We start from the raw sequence: 16843 nt of genomic DNA on the forward strand, positions 1-16843 counted from the left end.
CTGTATTAAAAAAAATGTCATAGTACCTCTAAATCGCGGACACCCTCAGAAACCCCCTCCCCCTCTCGGCGGGCCTGGTGATGTGCTATACTTGTTATCATTCGCTATAATATTTTTTATTGATAAGCAGGTTGTTTAATTAAACACCAAGCAATTACACGGAAGTATATCCGCACCACCTGAAAATATGACTGCCACTGCGTATACGTAACATTTTAATATTATCTACGTATAAACAAAGAAAAAAAAATTCCAATAAAATAATATTGCGACTATAAACTGAGATATAACCTATCCTATATTTCAAATTAGATCAAACTACACACGTGGTGCAAAAAAAATTCAAAATCGGTTCAGTAGTTTAGGATTCCATTGGCCTCAAACCTGTGACACGTGTTTTTTATATATTAAGATTAAAATTAAATATTTTCACATTTTCAAAATTCTAAAATAATTGATTTGCAAATTTTCATTTTGAAAGAACATTAAAAATAAAGTAAAATAAAAGTAATTTACAAAAATCTAGTATATTTAACTTAAGTAGATAATCCTGCACTGATTACTGATTCCTCAGCTTGCGCTGCATTTATACTCTCGTGTTTCTCGTTCACCTATTTCTCCTAAGGTCTAACCATTTCGGGAACCGTTCGAGAACAATTGTATCTCATGCTTGGTTACCGGCTATATATGCGTATATATGTATGTAGTTTATACTTTTCTACTAGCGATATGCGTGTGCATGTGTGAGCAAAGATGATAAATATAATAAGAGCCACCAGTCTGCTGGAAATTAAAAAATTCAGTGCCGAATGCTTTCTAAGAGGGACATTTTGCCGTGTAGGCACCTTATGCAACTGTGATTTTTAGAAAGAGAATTAAATAATTAATTAAATACAGTCGGAAAAATAAACACAAATACCACACGAAAATATATAGAAGACATTTTATACACACCTCGCCCCAAAAAAACCAGCGACTACCTCTTAGAAAACATCGAGCAAATGGCTGCGAGTAACGAGTGACGTCTCTTATCATAATTTATCCTCTTTGGTGTGAGTAACAACTTCGGCTGATGACTACATGTATGTGTGTGAGATATCTCTTCGTTGCCTTGTAGATACATAAGTGTCGCTGGTTGCTGTGTTTTGTTGTTGCGATTATTTACTAACATCATAGTGATGTCAACATTCGCCACAATAGTTTAAAAAAACTAAAAACACGCAAATATGGTGCGGTTTTAGTATCTTTAATCCACTTAGATATTTGTGTCTCTCAGACGACGCTCAAAAGCCAGAATAAATCAAAGAAGCCAATTACAAATTAAATTTTACGAAAGAACTTTTACATCTTTATGTTATTAACTTTTCTATCTTCTCTTACAATTCTAGACGCAGACAGTTGGAAAATCTTTTGAAAATGTATGAGGAACATGAGAATTTAATGATAAATGCGCTCGATGCAGATTTACGTCGGCCCAAACAGGAAAGTTTAGTAGTTGAGACAGAATTTTTAAAAAATGATATAAAACACATTTTATACAATTTAAATGATTGGGTGAAACCTGAAAAGGTAAGTACTAAAGGACGTATTTTTTTTTTTTTTTTCAATAATTCCCTAGTCTTATTTTAAAGGAACGTTTTTTTTTTTCTTTTTATACAATTTTTTATTAGCCAGAAAAGTCGTTCGTGAATCTATTAGATGATGTGCATATTTACAATGATCCTTATGGCGTAGTCTTGGTAATTGGTGCATGGAATTATCCACTACAATTGTTACTTGTACCCGTTGCAGCTGCTATAGCAGCAGGCAATTGTGTTGTAATTAAACCAAGTGAAATTTCCGCCAATTGTGCTAAATTTATATCAGACATGATACCAAAATATTTGGATAACGTAAGTTTATTAAATTATATTGTAACGATTTTAGGGTATATTCCGCTTATTTGAAACCTTCTGCTAACGTTCGAATCGCTAAACTGTTGAATAAATCACTTCAATATTCAGTATTGCAAACTGGTTTTTATTTATATTACTTTGAGAGTAATACTTGCGCTGCTTTATACTCTCTGTTGCCTCTTCAGCACATTTCTCCAAAGGTGTAGACATTTCACCTTCTAGATTCTCCTGCTTGGTCACCAGCTATATACATGCATATTTGTAGTTTATGCGTCATATGCGTGTGTATGTGTGAGCAACTACTTCGGCTGATGATTAGATGTGTTTGTTAGTTATCTCTTCGTTGCCTTGTATGTAATGTGAGTAAATGATGATTGATTTGTTCATGTACACAAGGGTGGAAGCTTGCTTTATTGTTGTTGCGCCTTTATTTACTAATAACATAGTGATGCTAAACTTCGCCACAATATATATTCTATACACATTTTAGACAGAGTCAAAGGAATTTCAACCCTGTATAAGAATATCTAGAAAATATAATGATAACATCAAAGTTTTCTGTTTTTCAGTTCAGGTGTTTATGACTTTGCCTTTGCTTAGAAAACAATATTTTGAATGTCATATGCCATATTTTAGTTTATAACTTTAAACTGGGAATATTCGGTAAAATACTATGAGGAACAATTTCGCAAAAATTATATCCTCTTAGTTGTTTTACAAACAATCACTACGGCAACAGTGTAATTACAAAAATTGAGAAATGTCAAAATTTAAACTACCCACTACCACCAGCAGTTTGAGTTTTAGTTACTTCATACGTTTTGAATACGGTTATTTATTGGTTGTTATGGGAAATATGCTATTTAGACAATGATTTTGAATCATCTGCTGTGTCCGCTAATTGACAGGGGGTTCAAGGTAGCAACCCCTTTGGCCCGTCCCTGATTTAATATGGAAGGGGAGTTCGCATGATTGTATAGGTACGATATCAGGTCTTAAGTATGTTATAGAATTACTCATCTTGTCAAATACTGGAAGTTGTCTGGGGTCCAGCTTAATTTTTGTTCCGAGATCTGATAACTGAGCTTTGTTAGTCTCATACCATAAGCTTGTGCACGATTTAAGTAATTTTTTAGTCCCACAAGCTCACATCTTCGTTTTACTTCACCCCAAGAGATCGGTGCACTACCGCACATTCATAGTTGACTGTATGCCGGCTTTTAAGAGATGGACAATTCGTAAGGCTTAGCGGTATTTCGATAGACCTCTCTTCTACTAGTTCTATTTCTTTTCTTTTCAACTCCATATCTTTGTCTGGCCTCGCAAATCGCTTGCATACTGGTTTCACGCTCACATTTCTATCCAGTTCCGAGTCATCGCTTACAACGCTTTCTTTTTTCGCGGCTTGCAACGCTATTCTCTCTCCCCTCTTATCATAACCCGCATGGTCGTTGAAAGTTTTGAAGTTAATCATCTTGCTTTTACGACCTTCCACACAAATTTGGAACAACAAATATGGAGTAGCATAATTTTTGGAAAACGATTATTAGTGTCATGACTTTGATCACTTAGTTGTTCTTATATCTTAGATATTGACCACATCTGTAATAGCCAGCTGAATTCTGCTGTCATATTACAGATTTCAACAACCAATGTTGTACTTTATACCCCTGGTGATTTAAGATCCAAAACTAAACTGGGTAAGATATCCACCTGTGTCATTTGAAAAATAGGCCCCATGTTAGGAGTACTTCATTAAAAGCGGTGCTATCGATGTTGATAGTCCTTTGCCGAATGCAGATCCGGTACGTTCCGGTAACAAGCACCATTAAGGGACTAGCCCGCCCATTTTGGGAACGGTTTAGTATGAACACACGCCGCCGCCCCCCTCCCCCACCCTAGATGCATGAGGAAATTGAGGTCGCCAGTGCCTCAGCTGCTAAATAAACTATAAATGAAACTATAATGAAGAAATTATAAATTACGCTAGCAACCCCTTGAAAGAGTTGCGCTACGCAACTCCTTGAATCAATTTGGTATTTTAGTCGCCACGCATACTGCCGCTAGTATATTCTAAGCCCCCTAACCCGCTTCGGGGTTTTAAAAGCAGGCCATCTTTTGCATTGGTAGATGAGCTGTGCCAAAGTCATTGGTATTATCATAATTTTCAAAATTAACTAATTAATGAATATTTCAAACTTCAAAATTTACTTTTTTATACAAAATAGGAATGTTATCCAGTTGTGTGTGGCGGACCAACAGAAACTGCCGAATTGCTAAAACAACGTTTCGACTACATATTTTATACGGGATCCACGAGAGTGGGTAAAATTGTGCATGCTGCCGCCAATAAGTATTTAACGCCAGTGACTTTGGAATTGGGCGGTAAAAGGTAGTATTTATTAATAAAAGAAAATGCATTTCACATTTATTGCCTTTCCTTTCTCATTTCAGCCCTTGTTATATTGATAAATCGGTTGACTTACGTACCGCCGCCAAACGCATAATGTGGGGCAAATTGATTAATTGTGGCCAAACGTGTATTGCGCCCGATTATGTGCTGTGCTCAAAGGAAATACAAGAGAAATTCGTTGCTGAAGTTAAAGGTTTATTGCACGAGTGGTATGGTGATGATATTAAAAGCAGTCCAGATCTCAGTCGTGTTATTAATCACACAAATTTTCAGTAAGTATAAATTATGCTTTTTAGACGACGCACAGTGGAGTAGTTTAGGGAGATTTGTCTTAAGACCAAATAGCTGTACCATAAAGGGTATCGCGATGTATGTAATAAATAAAGTAGGAAATGTGCCCTCCCCCCCCCCCCCCCTTCGCCGAATTTGATGATTATAAGGAGTTCAAAGCTTATAAAATATAAACTTTGGTCAACCTGTAAATGCAGCGAAATAGGGCTTTTTTCATGTTTTCTGTATCTAATTTTCGATTTTAAAAAATATAAGTTATAAAGAAAAGGGTAATTTCGCTCATTTTGCAGTGGGCTGAAAAAATGTTTTAATTTTTGAAAACTCAGGGAATAAGTATAGAAGCACATATTCGACTTTATTTTTATTGATACGCTCTACTGTACAACGGATAAAACTACGCAATGAATCAAGAAATAACTGAACACATTTCACAAATATGAAAGAAAGACGAGAGGATAGAAAAAACGTTTTTTAAACACTAGAAAAATAGAGGTCCTCGTGACAAAATCATAATACTAAATTTCTTATCTGAATTTCTTTGACGGCCAAAAATAAAGCGCCAAATGAGTACCAGAACTTAAGTATGTCCTAGGATCCAGCTTAATTGTGTTTCCGAGATCTGATAACTGAGCTTTTTTAGACTAATATCATAAACTTTCGGATGATTTAAGAAATTTTTCAACCCCGCGAGCTCATGACTACCGTACATGCAAAGTACTCCACAATTATATTTCTTTCCCTTCCCAACTCCAAATATTTGTCCGGCCTCGCAAATCACTCGCCCGCAGGTTCCGCGCTCACATCTCTATCCAGTTCCGATTCATCGCTTTTAACGCATTTTTCTTTCGCGGCTTGCGATGCTATTCCCGACCTTCTTATTTTGTTGTTTTTGTCTTTGTAACGATAAAGACACTCCCCGAAGATTTTTTGGAGTGTTATCGATATTCAAGGCCTTTGCTTATGTTGTTGTTGTGTAACGATAAGTACACTCCCCGAAGATTTTGGGGAGTGTTATTGATATTGAGGGTCTTTGCCGTATATGGATCCCGTGCGTTGCGCGAACAAGCGCCGTTAAGGTATTAGTCCGACCATTTCGGTGACGATTTATTATGACCATATTTAACCTTCTAGGCCATACCGACCAACCCCTAGTGCCATGGGGTCACCAGAGCATTGCCTGCTTAGTATGTGTATGATAGATGTATATTTGTAAGAGGATTCCCAAGGCGTAGGTGAGGTTGACAATTGGGTTGTGTTATCAACCCCTTAAATCCCCCTCGTATCATCACCCCACGTCGTTTTAAGTTAAACATCTTGGTTGTACGACGTTCTCTACAAGAAGTTCTCAGTAGTCTACAATTAAATATGGCTGTGGTGAGGCCATCTATAATTTCCGATGTAGTCCGGTGGTGTTTAGGGCTCCGTGCAAACACAACTGAGCATACACCCTGGTTGCAATTCATTCAATAAGCACTGCTGAGATAGTTGGCATATTTTATTCCACCTATAAAGCGGAACGGCATAGATGCAGGCTCCCAAGCCGCTCAGCCACATACAAAGTCGTTCGCTATCGTGTTGGACTAAGCCCTCACAACGACAGCAAGATGCCTATGCCTATGAGGTGGATATTCGAGTAAGGCATTTTGAAAAACTTTAGTAATTGAATTTTCAGGCTTGAACAAGGTTTCATTACTGAGTTTTGAATTTTTTACTGGTGTAAGATCATATCTCTAATAAGCAAATATACCAAAGTTTTTCAAACATAAATCTAAAAATATATGATTTTGAAACAGATTTCCTCAAAATCGTCACTCTGTGTTCCTCACACAGAGAGACTCCTTGCCTAATACATCTCGTGTTCCAATGAAACATGAACCAGATACGGATAGAGATTTAACATACAAATGATACAACAATTGCATTTGAATGTTAAATCTCTATCCGTTCAATTGCATTTGAATGTTAAATCTCTATCCGTATCTGGTTCACATTTCATTGGAACACGAGGACTAACTACTTGCCTTGCAACGAAACTCCCTGTTTGACCGTCATCTTAGCAAACAAGAATACCTTAATAAACTCTTTTATCTTTTAGACGCTTGATTGGATTAATGAAGAGCGGTAAAATTGCCGTTGGCGGTAATTATGATGCCTCTGAACGATTTATTGAACCAACGATACTAACTGATGTCAAAGCTGATGATCCCGTGATGCAAGAAGAAATTTTTGGTCCAATCTTACCAATTGTCACAGTGGAAAATGCTTACGATGCGATAAAATTCATTAATTCCAGGTAAATTAAACGAATATCCAAATTTTTTAAAATTTGGAAAAACAAATACATGTAGCGCATTGTCGAACAACATACACAAATTATGACAGGTTTTACTTTTTTTGTTTGGATATCGTACATTCAGTTTAGAAAATTAATACAAAAGCTATGACCATCATTAAAACCGCAAATATGTATCTGATATATTAAAGATTTGATGCAGTAAAGATTTTAGAGTATGTCAGCCGGTGTTCAATATTCGAAATATGCGAAAATGTGGGAATTGAAAGCCCCGTGGCATAAGCAAGTTTTCACATGTATATCTACATGCGTTTCACACAATCTCATGCATTATGAGTAGATTACACGTATTTTTATGGAGAATGGCATATTGAGCGGCCCTGGCGCCATCTGACGTGAAAAAGTAACCAACTTCAAACAAGCAAAGCATAAGAAGAAAAATTTGACATTTGCTTTAGCTAAGGGTGCTTTCACACTTTGCAAGTGAAATTATTTTTCCCACCCGTTGATAACTTTTGTAACATTTTTCACAGTTACATACTGCAATATAACAAATGAACAGGGCACAAAATATGTTGGCAAGAATATTTCATGTACAGTGAGAATGTTTGTAACACTCCTTCGCGAAATTTTGTATGTGAATGGGCAAGGCGGAATAAACTTCAATTGCCAATTCTTAAGTTTTTTTATATTTACAAACGCAACATCATGCGTGATTGTGGCGATGTTTCCGGCATGCATAAGATTGAGAGATGAATGCATCTATATGAAAATCTTCATTGTGGCTCGGCCGTAAAACTTGTGTTGAAGCCAGAGAAATTTATTCAAATTCCAATGTCTTAAGCGTTTTGTAAGCTATTTGAAATGAAAGTTTTTCTTTTCAATATTTGGAAAACTGCAAAAGTTCTTCCGCAAGTGGGTTCACGATATCACCGCACCCATATTTTTATACAACTGGAGCTAATCGAGTGCTTTAGCACGCACACAGAAGAATGGTTTGGAATATCCGAGCATACTTCGGGCTCTGACAAACGCGCTTCCACAAATAAGCACGATGCAATAAACGAACAAAGGCAACAAACACCCAAAACATATAAAACGACGCCTGCTACAACTAACCACTAGAATTGATCAGTGAAAACCATACCCGTTGCTGAATGACAACATAACTTACTTACCTACTTAATTGGCGCTTAATCGTTTAAACGGTTATAGACGTCCAACAAGGCGCGCCAGTCGCTCCTTCTCTCTGCCAACCGGCGCCAATTGGTCACACCAAGGGAGTTTAAATCGTTTTCCACCTGGTCCTTCCAACGGAGTGGGGGTCGCCCTCTACATCTGCTTCCATAGGCGGGTTCCGATAGAAACACTTTCTTGGCCGGAGCGTCATCTTTCATTCGCATACCATGGCCTATCCAGCGCAGCCGCTGCCGTTTAATTCGTTGGACTATGTTGATGTCTGCGAATAGCTCGTACAGCTCATCGTTAAATCTTCTTCGGTACTCGCCATCGTCAACGCCTAGAGGTCCATAAATCTTTCGAAGAACTTTTCTCTCGAACACTCCCAGAGCCGCTTAATCTGCTGTTGTCATGGTCCATGCTTCTGCACCATATAGCAGGACGGGTACGATAAGTGACTTGTAGAGTAGAGGACTTTACTTTTCAATTCCCTACCTAGTCCAAAGTAGCATTTATTGGCAAGAGTGATGCTTCGCTGGATTTCAAAGCTGATGTTGTTGCTAGTGTTAATGCTGGTTCCCAAATAAACGAAGTCTTTTACTATTTCGAAATTATGGCTGCCAGCAGTAGCGTGGTTGCCAAGGCGCATATGCGCTGACTATTTGCTCGATGACAGCATAACACACATACAAAAACATCCATTTTGACATGCTCATGTACCTCCGAACGATAAATACAAGACACACGACAACAACAGATCAGAATGAGTAATGACACTGAAGATAACTAAACGCCGTAACCGGTTTACGTCCAAACCAGATTTGTCAAGCGAAGACAGAAGATCATTCCAGTATACATCAATCATCCACCCCGTCGGAAAATACACAAAACTAAATTAACCAATCAGTAAATTTTTTCTACGACGAGTGGAGGATCTTTATGCGATGTTTTACATTAAAAACCTCAAATTTTCTAGAGCAGAGCGAAGAAGCGGCTGGTGCGTCTTGTTAGACTAAACGGCCATAACCGTTTAAACGTTTAAGCATCAATTAAGTAAAGAAAGAAATCTTCACAATGCCTGACTGTACGATATCCAATGTACTTGGTTCACCAAGGCGTTTTTCTCAATTGTTTCATCCAACTTAAATCGTTTTATTTTCATTTTTATTTCATTTAATTAATTCACGTATTCCATATCGGCAAATCAAAATTTATATATGTTGTCTACGCCCAAAATACCATTTTCGACACAAACAAAATTTCAAAAATTCTTGCACACCATTCAAACACATAACATAACACATGTGTGCGTCACAGAGATGCACCACTTTGCGCGTACATATTCACCACAGAGAGCTCCATGCAAAATTTATTTATACGTGACATCCATGCAGGCGGAATGTCTCTAAATGACACAATAATGCAATTTGCTGGTAAGCGAAGACTTTATATTAAAAAAGTCCTTTTCCTTTAATTGTATCTACCTGCACCTCAAAGAGGGTTATTGTGCTGAAGGAATGCCTCAATCCTGTTGAATTAATTGCCCGTTGAATATTAATTTGTACAGCAGCGACACATGAAAATAATTATCAAAGAACAAAGTGGTGTTGGCGCGGCGAATTCGCCCTTTTCTCTGCTATTTATAAAATTTTTGCAAGTTTGTTAATTTAAAAACCTATGTTTTTTTTATAATTGGTGCTTGGTGTTTTTGTTTCTTTAAAACTAATATATAATAAATGATCGCTGGTGTTTGTAATTTTTGAAATTGGAGTTGGTGCTGCTAAATATTAGTGTAAAAAAGAAATACAATGTGATGTAGATATGTATTTATTAATTATTGTATGTATATTTATAATAAGTTTTTATTTGGAAAAACTTAGAAAAAAAAACAAATTTTGTCAAGACGTTAATGAAAATATTGAAAACTTTGAATCTTTTGAAGACCTTATCCATATCACTTTGGATGCATTAAAGGCCCAACATAAGGTGCGCACTCTCTGCATAAGACCCCTCAAAATATACATCCTTCTTCCAGAACGCTGACTAAATGTCTCCAAAATGGATTTTGATTCATCAAAACATATTGTAACGAATTTCGGGAAATTCTGCTTATTCCAAATCTTCTGCTAACGTTCGAATCGCTTATCTGCTGAATACACAACTCCAATATTCAATAATGCAAAATGGTCTTTGTTAGACTACTTTGAAAGTACTTCACAATAACACTTATACTTCACAACCAATAGCGTGCTTAAATCAAACTGCTTAGTCATGCCTCAGCTTGCCCTGCTTTTACACTCTCTGTTTCCTCGTTCACCCCTTTCCCCTAAGGTCTAGTAATTTCGTGAACTTCATACTTGGTTACCAGTCATATACATATATATTTGTAGTTTGTAGCCATTTGCGTGTGTATATGTGAGCACCACTTCGGCCGATGACTACATGCGCTTGTGAGTATCTCTCCCTCGCCTTGTATGTAGGTGCGTAAATGATGATTGATTTGTTTACGTACACAAAAGAGGCAGCTTGCTTTATTGTTGTTATACCTTCATTTAACAACCGCTTAGTGATGTTAGTATCACTTAGTGATGCTAATATTCATTCGTCACAATATAAAATTTTGTCCTCTTGTCCATTACATATTGATTGGTTGCGTATACGCCCTGGCAATCAGTCGTTTCTGTTTACGACTTGAAAGATTTTGATATACATATCAATGATAGACAAGTCCTGAGACATTTTGTGGGGATAGGTCACACAGGAAAAAGACGCCCGCTCATATGAATAAGACCAACACAGTGATATTTTTTGAGGAGTTCCATATCGATACGAAATAAGTGCACTTGAAACTTTTTTTCGGTTTTGGATATAATCACGTTCTTCTTTTCAATATCTTCAAGATAGTTTATGAAAAGTTTAAGGATATCTAATTGGTTTGCCTGTCTTAAAATTTCTCATTAAAGATTTGGATTTGTACTAAGACATTACAGTTTTCAATTGTAATTATTGCGTTTTGATATGGAGGTGCTCTTATAATAAAGCGACATGCGACAATTGTACCTTTTTTTTGGAATATTTTGGTAGTGGTGCGACTCGGATCGAGATTTTAGGAAATTGGTGTAAACCAGGGAACATTTTTGATATCGATCCTCGCTGAGTAAATAATTAACACTTGTAGCATAATTCAATACAACATAAGGCAAAAATCTGCTAGGTGGAGCACGGATCGTAATGTTGTTGTTGTTGTAGCGATAAGGACACTCCTCGAAGGCCTTGATGGTCCTTTGCCGGATGCATAATAAGCACCATTAAAGTACCAACCCGACCATCTCTGGAACGATGGTAACAGGTGACCACATGAAACCTTCTAGGCCATACCGCCCTCCCACCCCTGGGTTGATGAGGAACGTGAGGTTTCCAGAGCCTCGACTGTTAAAGAAACAGGATTCGCCACGGCTAGGTGAGGTTGGCAATTGGGTTGGAGAAGCTATATATTGCACTGGCAACACCTTGAAAGGGTTGCACTACATAACCCTTTGCCTCAATTTGGTATTTTAGTCGCCTCTTGCGACAAGCATACCTGCCGCGGGTATATTCTAAGCCCTCTAACCCGCTGGAGGGCACGAATCGTAATATTTAGCTTGAGCGAAATTTGCAATCTGAAAATTTAACTAAATTTCCGGGCGCTGGAGACATGAAATTTGGAGCATAATTCGACCAGGTGGCGCAAGATACGAACTATTGAGCAAGTTTATATTGATGCGATTTAATTTAAGATTATTTAGCTGGAGACCTAAACAATGCAGCATAGTCGGAATTCAATCAAAGTGTCCAGCTTACTTAGTTCAGAACCAGGACCCGTATCGTGCTTTACGATTCGTATCGGAAGCCATTATTCACTCAATTTATAAAAAGGAAACTGTCAAAATATTTATACAAATTATGATGAATTACAAATCTAACTAGTACGCGAAGTTTCTGGTTCACATATATCGTTATTCGCACTCACAATTTCAGAGCTATTTTGATTTAAATCGTAACACACGATACAAACCCAAGTGCCAATACAACACAAGAGAAATGAGCATTAGGTAGTTGGCACAAGTTGGGTAGTGTGGCAGCTGTCCAGTTAAAGGAAAGCTCACTTAGATGAAGTCGGTCGGAATGCTGGAGATCTCGTAATTCACAAGCTTATATCGTGCATCACAAAGCCGTATAGGCCGCCAGGCGTTGCGTTGCATTGAAGGTTTCGTACGCAGAGCCCGCTTATTCCAGTAATCGTCAATCGCTGCACAGCTTCTCATCATTTGACCGTACCACCATATCGCACAGCCAATTTAGCATTTGCTAATTGCCCATCCACATGACAATCGTAGTCTTCCGTTTTGCTAGGATTGACAGTTAACCCGCATGATTCGGACCATCTACCTCGGTAACTGTGTAAAATATTCCTGAATGTGTTCAGTAACTCTTCCTAAATCGCCGCATCATCGGCCACCACTTATCAACCTCTACCCTCAAGTTCCTGAAGCAGGTCGCTCATTACCACGACCCAAACAGGGGAGAAATAATACCCCCTATGGCGTACCCCATCTCACTTTTCTCTGAGTCGTCGTCTTTCTCGAATCATCGAAAGCTCAAAAAATGTGTTTAACTAATAATCTTAGATGCCTGTCCCTCAACGAGATCTTAGCATTTAAGCGATGGTTTTCTTGTGATGCTGTCAATCAACGAATTCAGACCTTTTTTGATAACCCACTCTTAAATTAACGATTGCGGTTGTAGGATTTTATTAAAAATTTGTCTCCTTACGAAAAAATCTTTATTATTTAATTACTTCATTCATACATATGTATTTGAATAATCGTGATTTTTTAATATATGTCATTTTTTTTTTTAATTCTTCTCGAGGCATGACATTTTCCATCACCATCGCCATTATTTCCATTATTCAGTTGTCTTCATTCAATGTATATATGTATATATGTATATGTACATTAGGGTGCGCCTATTTCGTTGTATTTGTACTACATGGCAGAACCCTCCACTAAAATTCCAATTTCTGATGTTTCAGAATTGATATAGTTCAGTTATAAGGGAATTGCTTAAACTACGTTTCTTTCTTATACTATGTTCAAACAGAAAGATAATTTGAGGTTAAAGGTTGAGGCAATTTCGATTTAAATTGAGTGGTGTTCATATGAGTCAATTTAGCTTACGGAATAGTAATTTGATAGCTGGTCATCTCTACAGCAACAACATACCTTTGTTCAGACTTTCAAAATGTGCGTGTTGGTATTAGGCGAATGGAATAGAATAAAAACATAAAACTTTGAAATTTTTGTGTGTTGTAAAAAAATGTGTTCAATGTTTTGGTTTCATTTTGAGTTTGCCATCATCTTTGGACAATCCCTACTCCAGTGAAATGAAAAAAATAAAACCAACTGATGAGATGAGCCAACCATATAGTTGAGCCATGCGTAACTGACGTTTAAATCTACTGAATAAACACACTTTACAAGGTTGCAGTTTGAAATAATTTATTACGCAATTTTTTTTCAATTGGCAATTTATTATTACAATTTATTATATGACAAATTTCGTAATAAATTGCCCAAATGGTATAAATTGCCAATTTGGTGTGTGTTTGAACCTAGTATTACGCAATTTTTTTTAAATTGGCAATTTATTATATGATAAATTACGTAATAAATTGCACAAATGGTATAAATCTCCAATTTGGTGTGTGTTTGTAGATAGTATTAGGTATTGACAATTTCATGAGGGTTCTTGCCATATTAAAAAGTCGCAGCTTAATGTACATACATTTCATTTTTGACGTTGATACTGTACCATAAAAGGAAATTATGAATTTTTGTATATAAATTAGGGAAAACCCTTTAGTGATCTACGTATTCTCCGATAACTCCAAAGTAATTAATGAAATTAAGGATAACACAACAAGCGGTGGATTTAGCAGCAATGAGACGTTAATGCATTGTGGAGGTATTCAAGCTTTTGCTTTACTTTTCTTTATAATATATTTGGATGTGTGTCTTCATTTCATTAAGCGAGTGTAGCTCATTTCTAAAACATACATATATGCCACAAAATCATGGAGGTGGAAAATTAAGGGCCAATTAATGGTGACTTATCCATAACCAGATAAAACAGCTGATCGAACCAACCTTATGGAAATAAATGTAATCGATTAATGGTGCCATACCATAACGCTAAAGCCATAACCATACCATAGCCAACCAATTGGTTTTTGGTTTCTCGCCATATCCATAACCTAAAAATATTTGAGTTGATGGATTTAATAACTTTTTGTAGATTTTATTCATTGTTTTGGATACGTTATGACTAAGATTTTTGTGGAGTATATTTGTAATTCTTTGCGTTTTCTTCACTTTTATGAAATTTTCACGATTTTTAGGTTAAGGCACCATTAATCGGTCCATTGGAGATGGATATGGGTATGGTTACGACTATGGCGTTGGGGTTAAGGAAGTTTAATTGGCCCTTTAAGTTGCAGTTGTTCACTGTTATTAGTTGAGTTCCAATGAACACTAATCCATGTCCCTATCAAAATTTATCATTCAAATGCTACAACGACGTTGTGATCCTGATATTTATCTCTATCAATTTCGGATTTCGTTTTTAAAGCGAAATATGAAAAATGCAAGAACCACAACAAGGAGTGCACTTGTTTTTTTCACATAGCTTCTGACAGAAAAATATTTTCAATAGCGGCCATTGAACGATTATTATTAGGTTTAAAACGCATGCTTTGATACCTCTCTCGAAATTTGGTGACGTGTTTTTAATGTCGACCCGGTTATTGATAATCGCATATATTTTATATGGAAAATTTATCGCATTTCTGACATGGTTTATAGAACTATTATTACAGGGTGTACACCAAAAAAAATCGTCTTTCGCACTTTTGGACTACACCAACCCTTTATTGCATCAAAACTACAAATTTATTACACTGATGGGCAAAATAGCACTTATTGTCTGATGCATGTAGTTTTTCTGTGATTTCGAATCTGCCCCAAAATTTTTTCTAGCAGCTCGAGTTTTGGAAATACGAGTGTCATACAAAAAAACACTTCTCAGTTGTAATATAACCATAGTAGGTGTAGTAACTGCTGTAATCCATTACGTTATTTGTTATGAGTTCTTCAATGAGAATGTGTGTTAAGGTTTGGTTCCCTACAAAAGCGGTGCCGCTTTATTACGACCGCTAAAAAGAGCGGCCGTTATACTCACCGTTTTCAGTGGCACCGCTTTGTTGGAAACTACGAACACTTATGGCAGACGACCCGCGAAATTTAAATTTTTCATTTTCGCATGTTTTTTTTTCGCTCATGACACTATGGCAGCATTGCCAACAAACAAGTCCAATTTTCACAGCCATTCTGCAACAGATGTCGCAGTGTTGTGAATATAAATTGGCACGAACCAGAATAGAAGTAGGATTAATGAAGACAAACAAAAAACCGCTGTGATGGCTGAATGGTTATAGCAGCGGCGCCTAAACGTTGCCGATGAAGGAATTTAGCAGTTCCCGAAATGGATCTATACAACGAGCTTTGGCAGTTGTCTAAATTTTTTCTTTCTTCTATTCTAATTTAAAAATTTTTTCAATTAAGAAAAAATTTATCATAACAATAATAATGATAAAAAATTATTGTTAGGCCTTGAGCTCGATTCGAACCCGCGATCTTAAAATCAGTAGGCCGATATAACAACAAAAATTGTTAATACATCCCAGAGCACGGGGAAAAAGTGTCAATAAAATATGACACTATGGCAGCATTGCCAACAAACAAGTCCAATTTTCACAGCCATTCTGCAACAGATGTCGCAGTGTTGTGAATATAAATTGGCACGAACCAGAATAGAAGTAGGATTAATGAAGACAAACAAAAAACCGCTGTGATGGCTGAATGGTTATAGCAGCGGCGCCTAAACGTTGCCGATGAAGGAATTTAGCAGTTCCCGAAATGGATCTATACAACGAGCTTTGGCAGTTGTCTAAATTTTTTCTTTCTTCTATTCTAATTTAAAAATTTTTTCAATTAAGAAAAAATTTATCATAACAATAATAATGATAAAAAATTATTGTTAGGCCTTGAGCTCGATTCGAACCCGCGATCTTAAAATCAGTAGGCCGATATAACAACAAAAATTGTTAATACATCCCAGAGCACGGGGAAAAGTGTCAATAAAATATGACACTATGGCAGCATTGCCAACAAACAAGTCCAATTTTCACAGCCATTCTGCAACAGATGTCGCAGTGTTGTGAATATAAATTGGCACGAACCAGAATAGAAGTAGGATTAATGAAGACAAACAAAAAACCGCTGTGATGGCTGAATGGTTATAGCAGCGGCGCCTAAACAATGCCGATGAAGGAATTTAGCAGTTCCCGAAATGGATCTATACAACGAGCTTTGGCAGTTGTCTAAATTTTTTCTTTCTTCTATTCTAATTTAAAAAATTTTTCAATTAAGAAAAAATTTATCATAACAATAATAATGATAAAAAATTATTGTTAGGCCTTGAGCTCGATTCGAATCCGCGATCTTAAAATCAGTAGGCCGATATAACAACAAAAATTGTTAATACATCCCAGAGCACGGGGAAAAAGTGTCAATAAAATATGACACTATGGCAGCATTGCCAACAAACAAGTCCAATTTTCACAGCCATTCTGCAACAGATGTCGCAGTGTTGTGAATATAAATTGGCACGAAC

The 16843-nt window shown here is 36.7% G+C and overlaps 1 protein-coding gene across 7 annotated transcripts in view; it reads left to right on the forward strand.

Moving 5' to 3' along the window:
• Aldh-III (Aldehyde dehydrogenase type III) overlaps nt 1–16843 on the forward strand; it is a 659088-nt gene that overhangs the window by 623382 nt on the left and 18863 nt on the right. For 5 of the 7 annotated variants that reach the window (XR_010951341.1, XM_067776411.1, XM_067776410.1 and 2 more), the window contains 6 exons: nt 1389–1569; nt 1671–1892; nt 4124–4287; nt 4350–4580; nt 6695–6892; nt 13962–14077. Coding sequence is in view for 6 of the 7 variants with exons in the window: in XM_067776411.1 (XP_067632512.1) it covers nt 1389–1569; nt 1671–1892; nt 4124–4287; nt 4350–4580; nt 6695–6892; nt 13962–14077 (1112 nt within the window). In the remaining variant the exon portion in view is untranslated. Of the gene's footprint in view, nt 1–1388; nt 1570–1670; nt 1893–4123; nt 4288–4349; nt 4581–6694; nt 6893–9388; nt 9505–13961; nt 14078–16843 lie in introns of all 7 variants that reach the window. The other 2 variants (XM_067776412.1, XM_067776416.1) reach the window with 1 other exon arrangement.

This window comes from Eurosta solidaginis, chromosome 3, assembly GCF_040869045.1.
Source record: "Eurosta solidaginis isolate ZX-2024a chromosome 3, ASM4086904v1, whole genome shotgun sequence".
Classification (NCBI taxonomy): domain Eukaryota; kingdom Metazoa; phylum Arthropoda; class Insecta; order Diptera; family Tephritidae; genus Eurosta; species Eurosta solidaginis.